This window comes from Galeopterus variegatus, unplaced genomic scaffold (assembly GCF_000696425.1).
Source record: "Galeopterus variegatus unplaced genomic scaffold, G_variegatus-3.0.2 Scaffold279, whole genome shotgun sequence".
NCBI lineage: Eukaryota > Metazoa > Chordata > Mammalia > Dermoptera > Cynocephalidae > Galeopterus > Galeopterus variegatus.
In genome coordinates, this window is record NW_007726390.1 from 529,887 (window position 1) to 545,048 (window position 15,162).

Sequence of the window (15,162 nt, forward strand, 5' to 3'; positions counted from 1 at the left end):
CTTCTCCATGGTGAGCAGCGAGGCATACATATCCAGCTATGTAGATTACTTTCACAGAAGTAGTTATCCACAGTTCCAGGAGGATTCCCACCATTTCCTAGGTGATAAGGGTGTTTCATTGTACCTAAGCTGTTTGTGCAAATAGTATGGTTTATACTGAAAACCTGCGCTCTTTCTGGGAGTCTGGAATTTTGGTATGTGTTAGGCAGAGAGTGCCTACATGACCAGCCCCCACTAAATAACTTGGGCCCTGAGTTTCTAATGATCTTCTCTGGTAGACAACATATCACATGTGTTGTGACAACTCATTGCTGAATGAATTAAGCACATGCTGTGTAACTCCACTGGGAGAGGACTCAGAAGTTTGTGCCTGGTTTATTCCAGCTTTAGTCCATGTCTCTTTTCCTTTTACTGAATGTACTCTGTATCCCTTCATGGCAATAAACTGAAACCAAGAGTGTAACAACTGTGAGTCCTAGCAAATCCCTGAGGCTGAGGGTGGTATTGGGGATCCCTGGCATAGTGTATAATATTCTTTTCCCTGAGGAATCTGACCAGCCCAAGAAGAAAGACCTAAATATACCAGCATCAGGGGTTCCCTAAAAAATGGTCCAGCCAGATCACCCTATAGCAAAGCTCAAATTGTACGTCTCACCTCCATGCTCAGAGACTCCACTCTTATTTATGAGTAGAAAGTCAGCAATAAGCACATAGCTCAGAAGTCTCTAATGAAAGATAGAGATCAAAACAAATAGAAAAAAGAAAACAATACAGAATGAAAAAACCAAACGACAATAACAAAACCCTATCATTAACAAACCCAGAAAGATGAGAAAAGATATTGCACTCATGAAACAAAACAAGATGCTGTTAAGAAAATATTCAGAGGCTGGCCAGTTAACTCAATGAAACAGTTCATCACCTGACCCCCATACCAGCCAGCTGCCAAAAAAAAAAAAAAAAAAAAAAAAATCAGAGAATAAAAAGAGTTCATGGAAACTAAATATGCTAGTAGAAATGAAAAGTCTAGAGAAGGAGGGCTGGAAGTTGGAGAATTCTCCCCCCAAAAGTAGAGCAAAACGACAAGTGCAGAATAGGAGAGAAGAGATAAGGACCTGTCTCAGGGGTCCAACATCCAATTGTTAGGAGTTCCAGAAAGAACAGAAACAAAGGAAGGGAGAAAATCAATTTAAAAATCCAAAAATATTTTCCCATACTAAAGGATACATGATAATAAACTGAAGGGGCCATTCAATGTTCAGGAAAATGGATAGAAAACAGATCCATTAGAAAATACATCACTGTGAAATTTCAGAACACCAGTATTGAAGAAAAACCTAATATTTTCAGGAAAAAAAAAGTCACATATAAAGGATCAAGAATCAGTCAGGAAAATGGATAGAAAACAGATCCATTAGAAGATACATCACTGTGAAATTTCAGAACACCAGCATTGAAGAAAAACCTAATATTTTCAGGAAAAAAAAAGTCACATATAAAGGATCAAGAATCAGAATGGTTTTTAAACTCCAATAACAACACTGGAAGTGGAGCAACCTTAAAAATCTTCAGGGAAAATTATCTTCAGCCTAGAATTCTATAGCTGCCTAAACTAGCAATCAAATATGACAGTAGAATAATTTTTCAGACATGAAAAGCCTCAAAAAATTGCTTCAAGCACCCTTCTCAAGAAGGTATTAGGGGATGCACTTCACTGAAACGGGGTATGCAGTGAAGGAGTAACTCAGCGGGCCTGAGTTGTCTAAACCCCGTACATGCCAAAGAAAGGTCTGGCCTTTCTTAAAGATAACTTTCTTGAAGGTAACTTGAAGATATCTCCTGAATATAACTTCTAAATCCTTGGAATATCCTGTCTGGTAGGAGCATCTTTGTTTATCTGGGGCCATGGGCCACACCAAATAGTCTATGCTAACAATGTGATTTATGCCAACAATGTGATTTAACATTTATTCATGACCTTGGGGCATGCAGTCAGTCTGACCTTTGTAGAGGCTGGAGACTTAACTAAGGTCAGTCTCATGGATGCTCCATGCCTATATGATGGACCCCCAATTAAAACTCCGGACAGTGCTCGCTTCGGCAGAACATGTACTAAAATTGGAACGATACAGAGAAGATTAGCATGGCCCCTGCACAAGGATGACATGCAAATTTGTGAAGCGTTCCATATTTCTCAGGACCGTGTATGTGTACATGTATGTCTACATATACATGTATAGCAATGTTTGAGAGTTTCCATAATAAAAGTTATCAAAAGTGATATCATCATCTCACATAGTTACCATTTTTAAAAATCATTTTACTATTTATTTGTATCCCGTAACATCATGATTTATACCTAAAATATACACAATAAAATTTATTAAACAAACAAACAAACAAACAAAAACTCCGGACAATGTGATACAGGTGAGCTTCTTGCTGGGGGAAATAAGGTCTGTCTATAAGACTCCACTGGGAAATGACAACTGGAAGCTTGTCCCTGGTCTCTTTGGGACTAAAAGAAACATTAGAGCTTTAGTTCAGTAACAATTTAAAAGATAACAAAGTTGAGCTTTAGAGATTAAGTGGACTGTCCAGGAATACATAGGAAATTGAATAGGATCAAAACCCAGGTGTTCTGACTCCTAATTCAAGGCTCACAGGGATCATGGTTTTCTTTGATAAATTTGTACATTTAGGTCTTTAGATGCTATAGTTCAATTCCCTAATTCATAAATCTTCTAAGGTGACAAATATTACTTTATTAATGTAGTATCATATATATGTAACATACTAGTTATTAGCACTCAAGATCTGCAAAATTAACATGCCCAAGAAAAATATATTCAGAAATCAAATTACCTGTATAGTAAAATGTAGTGACCTAGAACCAGTTTAACACCTTCATTTTGTGTTGTGCAGACTACCTTTCCACGCCCTTTACTTAACTAGAAGTATTCTTGAAAAGAATAAATACATTTTTCAGGAATGAAGTATTAAATTTATGGGTAAGGAGAAAAATTTGTAAGTTTCCATTATTGAAAATCTCCCCAAAATATTTAGGTGTAGACTCCCTAGAAAACTGATTTAAATTCAATTTGTGGTGAAATTGTGCTGTCTTTTAAAAAGTTTTCCAACACTAAATTCTCCATTGCATATTACCAATTGTTCACAAAAACGTTTATGCTTCTTGAGCTAGGAAGATAGCAGAATTGTTTTTTGTAAAGATAGAGACAGAACCAGATTCATTGGAGAATATCAGTCTGACTGAAAACGGTAAGGAAAAAGGGGCAGAATGTGTCAGAAGTAATGGAATATCCCACGATAGAAAGAAGCAGAAGGAATGCTGCTTACTTTGCTTTCATCTTGATTTAAGGACAATAACAGTTTGAAGCAAGCAGTGGTGATGATTACTAACATTAGCTTAAAACCTGCTAATTCTATAGTATGACAGAAAAAGTATTAATGTAGTCCAAAGACCTTTCTACCCTCCTAATTTTAAGTGTGGTTTAGGACAAATCCATGCCTTCAGTTCACCATCTGAAAAATGGGGATAATACCTAGGGACCTATTTTAATAATACAGTAAGGACATAATGACACCACATATATTTACATAGATTGGAAAAAGTGATTGATTGTCCTGTTGCCTAAAGTTTATATGTAAGAAAGAAGCCAGACAGAAGGAAATCTTAATTTTAGGGATGCTCTCATATTCCTTTTTTCTTTTCTGTCTAAAATAATATGGCTAACATTTGAGTCTTACTATGTTCTGTTACTACTCTCAGTATTTTTAATGTATTATTTCATTTAATCTTCACAACCCTATGAGGTAGATACAGCTGCACTTTACAGATGGTGAAACTGTGATACGGAGAAGTAAATTGCTCAAGGTCAGATAGCAAGGGTCCAAAGAATGGACTCTAGTGCCCAAGTTCTTAACTATATAATGCCTCCCACCCAATGTTCTTATTGTATCACTATAGGCTCTAGTTTACAAAACCTGGGAAATCCACAACCCATTTAGAAATGTAGGTGTGTCTAACTATGACTGATTCCAGCTTATTAACTCGCCTCTAGAAATATGTTTATGTGTAATACTCCTAGCAGATAACCATATTACTTTTTCTACTTTGGGCAAAAGATTTCCTGCTACTGCCAAGAATATATGCTCTATCTATTCTGACTTAAGATATTGCTGTCAGTTCTCCAGTTAAGTGTCCCATTCTTTCCAGAATATAGTTAAAAACAAACAAAAAGAAAGCTAATTAGGTACTGAGCCTCAACCCTCACGTTGAACTTTATCTTCCATAGAAGTCCTTAAAAAGTAGGAGAAAGGATACAAGGAGGCTCTTGACCAATGAAAGAACCTAAAGTGGGCTGTAAAGGAGTAAAAGTTCATATCCTCCCTAGAGTATACTACATTACCTCAAAACAGCCCTAATGATTGAGTCAGCAACTGAACAGAGAAGCTGAGAAAAAGAAAGTATTACTTAAGCATTTTATACTCTGAGAGATTGAAGGCTGGAAAAACAAACTGTAGCATGTGACTAACATGCTAATGAAAAATGGCAGCTATAATTGAACTGCTGTAAAAAGTGAAATACAGATTTGAAATATCTAGCTACCTCTTGTTCTGGAAGACAGATGATCCCCAGGCCCCCAATATACTAAATTTTTGATTAATTTTAACATAGCATGCATTAATTTTAACTGGCAACCATATCTCAGCTACAGATTTCACAGTGTGTTAGATCTTAGAACTAGGTAAAAAAGCAAGAATTTTATAAAAAACAATTATTGAATTCCAGATTTCTTCATTCGTCAGACTATCAGAATTGAAAAGATCTTGGAAATCGCTGAAACTAACCACTTTACAAATTAAACAACTGGCTCAGAAAAGTAGTGATTTGGCAAATATCAATTAGCCAAGTAGAGCAGAGCTTGGACTGGAATTCAGGTGCCCATACTTCTACTACAGGGCTATTAATGAAATTATACTATCTCAAAAATACACCTTAACCAGATTAGCCAAGTAGAGCAGAGCTTGGACTGGAATTCAGGTCCCCATACTTCTACTACAGGGCTATTAATGAAATTATACTATCTCAAAAATACACCTTAACCAAGTTAAAATAATGAGATTACAAGGACACTTAATTTTTGTAAAAATTGTCTTTATTTAAAACAACTTAGATGAAAAGTTCCATGTTGCTATGTTAGAGATTCCAATTTTGTTTGTGGAGATAGAAAGAAGGAAACATTTCTTTCAAATTCCCTTATTTTACCACTAATTTACTCAACTATCCAAGTCATTAAGCATTGACCATATATTTGACAGTGGTAGGTGCTGGAAGGTATGCAAAATTTCCTTAAAACTTAAATGTAAAATGGTGGTTGATCTAAAGCACTATATAGTGTAGTATGGGAAGGCAGACATCGATGGTATATCCCATGATATCTGGAACTTTCTTTACATTTGGTCACACTTAGAACACCATCATTTTCTCATAACATATAAATTACTCAGAGGTAATTTTAACTAACTTTGAGGAGTATTAAATGTAATTAAGTTTTGTTATATGGAAATTCAGAGACAAGATTATAATTACTTGTTTTATTAAGGAAGATAACATTGAAGTTGAAGTGCCTTGTAGTATATACAATACTGAAGAGTAAATCCTAAACCTAAATCCTAAAGAGAACTAGAGCCAATGGAGGAATCTGAGGTAGGGCTTTTATAATTAATTAGATTTTGTTTAAAAAGAATAACTCTGACAACAGTGTGGAGAATGGATCTGTGGAGGCCAGAGTACACAGACACGCCAGTTAGGGGTTAACTGCCATGGACCGGGCAATAGATGTTAGTAACTTAGACCAGGCAATGTGATGAGGAGACGTGAATGGACTTGAGATGTTAGCGGGTAACAGAATTTGGTGATGGAGTGAACGTGAGGTATGAGGAAGAAGGCAGTATCAAGAACAACTCAGAGGTTTTTGAATTAGATCAGTAAATGGATAGCAGTGCCAGTCACTGAAATGAGGAACAAAGAAGAGAGTCAGGTTTTGATGGAGATAGGTGTGGGATGGGGAGGGAGGAGGAAAGATCACAAGCTCACAGTGGGACATGCTGGATCTGACTGCTTCAGATGTCTTGGGGAAGATGTCAAATAAGTGTTGAATCTAGAAAGCCTTAGCTCAGAGGAGCAGTCTGGGTTAGGACTGGAGGTAAGTGTGTTAGTCATCTGCTTGGAAGTTGCATGATGCCATAAATGTGGATATGATCATTTGGGAAGGAGAGGGGATCTAAGCTTAAGTCTTTAGAAATCTCAACTTCTGATGGCAAAACAGAGGCAAATGAGCTTGAAGAGAAGCTAGCAAGGTACTAAAGAAGAGTGTGCTATTTAATGTGCTAGCCAATGGAAAAGTGTTAAGGAGAGAGGGGAGTCATCTGTTCCTGAGATTGTGTGAGGACTGAAAAATGTCTAATGAACTTGTTGACACAAAGGTCACTTTGAGTCATAGGCAACAGCTGTTTTTTAGGGTGATGGGGCAAAGCAGATTAGAGTGGCTGGAGAAGTGAGAAAATGGTGATATATGCACAGTCACTTTCAAAAAAGTTTGATTATGAAGAAAGGTAGGGGGTAGCTTTTGGCTTTGTCGAGTCTTTTTTGTGTGTTTTCTATTTTACTATTTTTTACAATCATCTCCTGTTTGGATTTTCAAAATTTTCCAAAATTCCTTTGGATTTTTCCTGTTCTTTTTCTAACATAAATTGGATGTTTAGCTTGTTAAATTTCAGGCTCTTTTTTTCTAATGTAAACATTTAAGGTTCTAAATTTACTTCTGCATGCCAACTTCACTACATTCAAGTTCTGATATATAGTGGGGTTTTTTAAAATCATATTCTAAGTATTTTCTAAATTCCATTGCAATTTCTTCCTTTACCAAGTTTTCATAAGTGTTATAAAAATTTCTTAATGAACTTTCATGTTATTTTTGTTACTGAATTCTAACCTAATGCTTTAAGGGTGAGAGAATGCAGTCTATGAAACCACAATTCTTTGAAATTTAATAACAGCTAACAATCAACACTACATGCCATGTACCACTCTAAAGATTTTATATGAATTATATAATTTAATCCTCATGATAATCCTATGAGGCAGGTATTTTTATAAACAGGGAAACAGTCACAGACAAGTTAGATAATTTATCCAAGTTACTTTACCACTTAAATAATCATGTCACCTACAAATGGAGACAATTTTACTTCTAATTTTTAAGGCTTTTTTGTTCTTGCCTTATTGTAATGGCTGGAACCTCCAGCACAATGCTGAAGTGAAGTACTTTGTTCTTGTCCTAAGGAGTAAGCTTTCAGTCTTTTTCATCATTAAATATGTCAATTGTAGGTTTTTTGTAGGTGTTCTTTATTAAATTGAGAATTTCTCTCCATTTCTCTAGTTTGCTAAAAATTAATTTTTCAAAAAATCATGTATGGTTAAATTTTGTCAAATTCTTTTATCTGCATTTATTGAGATGATCATATGATTTTCTTTTATACTGCACATATGGTTTATCACACAGATTTTTGAATGTTAAACAGATGTTGCACTCACAATAAAATCTATTTGGTCATGATGTAATACCCTTTTTATAGATTCTTAAATTTGATTTGCTAAGGATTTTTGTATCTATGTTCCTGTGAGATACTTGTAATTATTTTTCATAGTATTTTTGCCTGATTTTGATATCATTTAGTTCTCACAATAATGCCATGGGGTAGGCATTATTATCCAGCCTTAGAAATGGGGACACATGCACAGAGATGTTCAGTAAGGTCTCACAGCTGGTAAGTGGTTGAGATGCACTCTCAATCATTACGTCTAACTGCCTCTAATTTGTTGAGTGTTGCTTTAATGCTCTAGTATGTGGCAAACTTCTAAAACTGTTCCAAGTGTTCACGAAAGTATACCCTGTTGTTGGATACAGTGTCCTACAAGAGGTCATTTCTTGGATACTTCTTTATTGACCTATATCCTTATTGATCAATGATGTATGTTAAAATTTCTAATAAAACGAATTTCTCTACAGTTCTATTACTCTTTGCTTTCTTTAGATTAGCATAGCATATTTTTCTATGCTTTTACTCTATCCTTTATGTATTTGTATTAGAAGAATGCTTTATGTACTTGTACATGTTCTAAATAGCATATAGCTGAATTTGTTTCAAAATGAACTATGGCATGTTTCCTTATGCCAGAATATTAAGTGCATGACACTGACAGGAACATTTTCTTTCTTTTTAACTTTTGTACTATATTAATTTGATCATTCTCAAGATTTTTTCCAGTTCATTTTCTCTCAGCATTTTAAAGATGTTTGCTGTCTTCTGGATTCCTTATTTGTTAAATATCAACACTCTACTTTTCATTTTTTTTGGCCAGTAATAACTTCTAGTTGCTTTAGAAACATTTTGTCTTTGGTGTTTTGAAGTTTTACTGTATTTATTTTCATAAAGCCTGCCTTAGATTTGTTGGGTGCCCTGAATCTGAAACTTGGTGTCTTTCATAAATTTGGGTACAATCTCAGTCATTATTCCTTTGAATAATTTCTTGGAAATTTCAACTAGACATATGTTAGACCTGCTCCTTATATCCACCTTCTCTCATAACCCTTTGTTCTTATTTTCCATCTTTTCTTTCTCCGGGCTATCTTCTGGGTAATTTTTTTTTCCTGAGATCTTCTAGGTCACTAATTTCTCTTTACATGTGTTTAATCTGTTGTTTTACCATCCATTTCAGTTTCTAATTTTAATTTTTAAAAATAACTTCCAGGGCCGGCCCGGTGGCACACTGGAGAGTGTGCCGCTTGGGAGCGCGGCGGCGCTCCCGCTGAGGGTTCGGATCCCACGTGGAGACCGGTTCCCGCTCACTGGCTGAGCGTGGTGTGGGTGCAACACCGAGGGTTGCGATCCCGTTGCCGGTCCCTGGTACGGGTGCAACACTGAGGGTTGCGATCCTGTTGCCGGTCAGTAAAAAAGGAAAAAAAAAACAAAAAAACTTCCAAATGTGCCAATTTTGATAGTTTTATATTTCAATAGTTTCATTTCTTAAAATCATTTTATACTATGTATTTGATAATTCTGGTACCTGCAATCTTTGTAGGTAAGATTCTCCAGTGTGACTTGATTTTGCGCTCATGTCCCTTGGAATATTATCTGTGAAGATTCTGGGTTTAAAATACATTCCTCCTCCACAGATGATTTGCATTTGCTCCTTCCAGGTACTTGAGGTTACTACCAAGCAAGGATAACTTTACATATCTGGGTCCCCACCCCGCTGCAACAGAACTGATGTGAACTCAGGCTTCAAACTTGTGTGAGAATGATCTTGTTATACATTCTCAGGGAAAATTTTTCCTTTCCCCAATTTGTAACCCCTTCACCCAGAGCCAAGGCAGAGATAGGCACAAATCCCACTATCAACCTCTGAGGACCTGCTTATTTTCTTAGTTTATCCACTATAGATGTATGGGATTCTGGCATCATGCTGGAGGGAATGAGGTCTCTAATTAGACATCACCACGCACAAGTTATAGCCGGCAATATCACCTCCCCACACTCCCAAAACATAAAATTAAAATCTGGGCTATAGGCTAGCAGGAAGCAGCTGATAACCACTCACCCACAAGACAAACATCTGTGTGGTATTTTACCATTTTGGGATTTTTTTTTGTTTTTTTTTTTTGGTGTTTCTGGCCTTTGAGGAATTTCCTTACTTACCAGCTCAATCATGCATTGAAAAGGATTAAATACTCTCTGCAGCATTGTTAGGCATTTCTCTGAATCTCTGGTGAGCCAGATGGCTCTGGCTTCTACTACTTTAAACTAGGAGATGAGGGTTATATGCTGAAGATGAAGAGGGAAGGGCTTGCTAGACAGTGGAAAAGGTTTGAAAGAGTGTGAAAGTGGGAAAGCAAGTTAGAGAAGCACTAAACAATAAACAAAGAAGTGATGTCCAGGAAAGTTTATGGTATAGGAAGAGATTACCTGACAAGACCTTATAGCACCTGGGCTCTAGTCTCACATTTGATACACATTAGCCATATAACCTCAGACACACCACACCCTTTTCTACCTGTTTCATTTGTGAAACAGGGTTTGTGAAGATAAATGTTATAAAGCGCTATGAAATATTAAACGTATATTAAATGTATAAAATGTAATGCATTATAATCATATCTTCCATCATAGATATGTTTCTGAAACTCTGGCCCCACAGTTGGTCTCAGGAGAAATAGGATTGAGTTAGTAGATAAAATGTAGATTCAGACAAAAAAGTTTATAATCATAGTAACAATAAAAGTCAAAAGTTGAACTAAGCTACTATTTCCAGTAAATAATAACCGAATCATGATGTGAGGCTTGTTTTTACAGACTTTCCTATTTAGTAGAATTTGTTAAAACCAAATTACTAAACCCCTAATTACTATGGGCCACTTGCCATGATATGAAAATAATTTTAAGAAAAACTCTGTTATAGTAAAGTAGCTTCATTAGTAAGATTTTATCAGTAGTAATCAAAATTAATTTCTTGTCTGATTAAATCAAGATAATCTAAGAGCATCTTAGCATTTATACCATATGAAATATTTAGGCAGAAATATAAAGATTCCAGACAGTACATAAATCATCTACCTCAAATAAAGTTAACCCCCCCCCACACACACAGGTTAGATCGCAAAATATTTTCTAGATTCTGGCCATCTAGACTGTCATTCAATAATATATTCGCCATTGTTCTAGTTTCTATGAGATAAAAATGTGATAAAATACCTTTTATACTCAAAGAATTTCCACTTTAGGTGGTGAGAATACCTTTGTGGAAATCACAGAACATAATAAAACCACGTACCTGTAAGTTGAGATGCATGTTATTTGAAGTGCCATCGATATTTGGAAGAATATATCCATTGGCAGGGACAATAATAGCATACATAAATGTAAGAGTTAAGATTTTGAATTTAATTTTCTTAGCTGCTTTGGCATTGTGATTAAGTCACTGTGTTTTATTCCTGATTAAGCAACTGGCACTCATATTACAAAATTGCAAGGAAAAATGTCAATATGGGCCTCAGAGATGAACTCACTGATTTTGGCATGCATCATAACACTCCAAAGATAGTATACTCTCAACTCCCATTTTAAGTCTTTTCACATGTTCTAATGGTGAACAGTATCAGTTTTATTGGATGATGTTTTACAGACTAATCTTCTCTGGTAAAAGTATGGGAATGTGAACCCTTTCCTGGTAAAGCTCATGTTCTACTGATCCTGCCAGAAAAAGTTCAGTAGGTGTTTTTAGATTAGTGTATGGGGTTCTCCCGGCCTTCATCCCCTCCAACTATCTGCTTCCAGGAGGTTAAGTATGAGAAATTGAAAAGCCTAATTGTTTCAGAAAGGGCTACTTCCTCTTATCTCAATTACATTCAAGTGTAGTCACCAAAAGAAAAAGTGGTTTAGGCAGTTCTTAACTTGTCAAAAACATGAGTTTTAGAAGACCCACCAAAATGTGTTCAAAGTAGCAATGGTTGTTTTACTAATTTTATTTTTATACTGATCCATGGTTCTTTATAACTAAGTCCTTAAAGTCAGAATGTTTTTAACTAGTGAGAAACAAATAAAACAAATCGAAAGTAAAATGGAATTGATATTTAATACGACAGATAGTAAAGCCAGAGTAAGTTGGTAATCAAGAAGCACAACTATTCAAAAAAGATGTAGGGGTTTTGGTTAAAAAATAAAATATCAGTTAAATTCTGTATTTGTCACCACAAACACTTTCCCTACCACTTTGCTAAAATATGAACTCACTGGAAAAACTTCATTAATTCAGAATGATCAATGGGAAGTAGACTTCCAGTTATCTGGAATTGATATAAAAATATGAATTGAAATACTTTTTAAAATACAAGTTTCTGTGGATTTTCTCTAACGAACAGAAAATGATTTCTGGTTATCTCTTTTTAAACAGGTTTTCCATAAAGCTGAAAATTTGTTTTCTTAAATACAGTTAGGTGTCCTAAAGTTATTAATTTGATTATAAAAAGACAAGGATAGACAAACAACCCACACCTTTTTTAGGAGACACTGCAAAAGAGAAAAGCTTTAGCCCAGCTTCTTTCCAAATTATATATAGGTTCACAGTTTTATTGCTTTTTAAAAACTACATCACACAAACAAGAGATTCATTTAACAGGAAGACTTTTAGACTTTAAATTCTTCCTTACTAGCTTGGAACATTAGCAATCAAAAGTCTGCAAACTTAATCTAGGTACTCTGTGTATTTTATACTGTAGAAGCATACTTTTAGAATTTTGAGCTTAAAATAGTGATGCTTATTTCTGTTGTGATAACGTTTAGCCACTTTGTGTTACCTCTGGATGAGAGGTACTGACTGAGAGAAGGTACAAGGGAAATTTGGGGGCACAGAAAACGCTTTATACCCAGATCTTAACCTGCGTAGTGGTAATGTGGATGTATAAATATGTAAAATTTCATCTAGCTGTACACTTAAGATTGTACACTTTATGGTATGTGGTATACTAAAGAAGTAAAAAATAGTGGTTAGCCACTTTATGAAAAGCCCATCATCTATTTTATAGTGAATCCTTAATACAATTTTTTAAGTTAAAAGGATAGGGGAAAAACAAGTTATCTGACACTTATGGCATAAGGATTGCTAATCACTTTCAGGTAAATTATATCTGGAGCTAAAGTAAGTCTTCAATAATGAGAAATCACTAATATTCTATCAGAAATGGTGGCAGGAAGAATACAATGTGTCAGTTTAACTATAAACGATGGAGTGTTATAACACAACTACAAGATCAGAATATTCTCAAATAAGTGACACGACTATGGCATAATTACTTCATTTATGATTACCCACGCTTTTAATTTCTGCTTTTGCTGTTTGGGTTTTTGTCATTGTATTGCTTCCAAAGGATGGAGAAGGAAAAGAATTAAAGTTACATTAGTTTTGTTACTTATTTTCAACTGTCGTTTTTAGAGTGCTAAATGGCTGACGTTATGACTGTGTGATTTTAAAATTATGCATTCTACTTTCTATTTATTAAGGAAGAGTTGGTTTATGCAGAAAATATAAACACTTATTCTGCCTGTTTTTTTTTTTTTTTAAATTTTTGTTTTTGTGGGCAAGTCTTTATGAGGCCACTTCATGTAACAAATCATTGTCCTGACACCTCCTTTAAAATTCTAGGCACCTACAATAGCCTGCAGGGTTAGAGATCTCAGAATGTTAAGTTTCTGAGCTTGGATCCAAGTGGGACCTACTATCGGTGGCCTGCAAATGCACAGCAAGGAAACAGTAAGCACAAGGGGTTCAGGAGAGGACCCGTATTTCATTTCTTATTGCTTCAGGGGTCACCATCAAGGGATCTGTTTTGAATATTCCTGTTTCCAAAACTGTTAAAAATAAGCTTAGGCACATTACAGATTCAAATTGAGACGATTAGCTGCATAGACCAATATTGTTCTATATTAGTCAGTAATAAGTATATGATGTCACTTTGTTTCCTCCCCTCCTCAGGCTTTTCTTATGGGGGGAAGGGAAACCTTTTCTTTTGGCAATTCTCAAAATACTGTGGCTTAAACACCACTAGCTGACACATATGATTGACAACCTTACACTCCCAAACCTGCTTGAAATGGGTCAAATACCTAAGCGCTGCAGAACAATGCAATCCAACCAGCAATTCCCCATAAAAGAGAAAGGGGGTGTGATTAGGTTCCAGCTATTAAGCAAGTTACTGCAAAAACAGTTTGGTGGTTTGTTTCTGCAATACGCACAGCTTAAGCTAGTATTTTCTCTCTTAATTAGCTCCAAAAAGAGACTATGCTGTGAGAGGTAGGATAAATCGCCAAAGCATTAAGCAAGTGGGGCAAACATTACGGGCTTTATGGAGGTCCTTATACTGACCCTCAGCATTGGTTATTGATCATTAACCCTGCTGGGGAACTATCGATCGGAATTTGTGTGAGGCTTATCGAGCCACACGAAAGGAGATGCAGGAGGGAATATATGCTTCTAATAAAAGAAACGCAGCAACAATAGCAGAGGAACAGCTCTGCCTGGTGACGTAATGGCTGGCAGCAGTCCAGCTTCAGCAGAGCTGCTGCTACCTCAGCATCCAACCTCCTTCAGCACAGTCCAGCTTCGGCAGAGCTACCGGGGCTGCTACTTCGTGCGATGCCACTTTGTTGGTGCCACCAACGCCTTATCTTAGAGGGCCAGAACACTGAACAAAGGGCTGTCCTGCTGTTTTAAGTTGACAGAACACTCGCGCTCTCACTCATCGCCCCCCTCCCCGGGTGATCGAGTCAATCAGCTGCTTAAGTTTCGGGCGAAAACATTGGCGCACACTCCAGGCGTGCCTCAGTTTCCCCAGGCTGGTCTCGAATCCGCCTCTCACTGCGCCCGCCGGTCCTCCCTCCCCCCCGTCCTCAGCGGGAGTTGATCCGGGAGGCCCCGCGCACCCGCCCTGGCCCCGCATGCCGGTCCTCCCGCCTTACCTCTGCCAGGTAGAGGTTGAGGAGACAGAGCGTGGAGAACTGGAGACAGGAGGGGAAGCAGTAGAGCAGCCAGTGGGGGAAGAAGTGCAGGTGAGCGGGCGGCCGGAGCAGGGGCAAGGAGCCGCTGAGCGAGAAGGCGGCGGAGAAGAGAGTGGTCCTGAGCGCTGCCCACAGGAGGCAGAGGAAGAGGCAGAGGCTCTGGTAACTCAGCCGCCGCTCGCGGTACAGGAGCAGCCGCCACAGCTGCAGGTAGGCAAAGGCGAAGAGCGCAGCGTAGAGCAGGGCGTGCAGGACGCTCAGCGCCAACTGCACCGAGCCCGGCACCGCGGCGCCCGAGGAGGCAGCGACGGCGCCTCCGCCTCCGCCGTCCCCGGCGGGCGTCGAGGACTCGCGGCCGGCCGCGGGAGCGACGGCGGCCGGGGAACCCGGCACGGACACCCTCATGAGGGGGTTGAGGGACGGGCGAGGGAGCGCGGGAACGGAAGGGCAGGACTCGGAGCCGCCGTCGAGGGGGAGAAGGATTGCCCCCTTACCCCCCATTGGTTTATGCAGAAAATATAAACA

At 37.6% G+C, this 15,162-nt stretch overlaps 1 protein-coding gene across 1 annotated transcript in view; it reads right to left on the reverse strand.

The window, feature by feature from the left end:
* The window catches only part of GPR137C (G protein-coupled receptor 137C), a 55,691-nt gene extending 40,649 nt beyond the window's left edge, over positions 1–15,042 (reverse strand). Inside the window, exon 1 of the mRNA XM_008566943.1 lies at positions 14,599–15,042. Within this exon, the coding sequence (XP_008565165.1) occupies positions 14,599–15,042 (444 nt within the window). The remainder of the gene's footprint in view (positions 1–14,598) is intronic.
* Between the last annotated feature and the right edge of the window lie 120 nt (positions 15,043–15,162).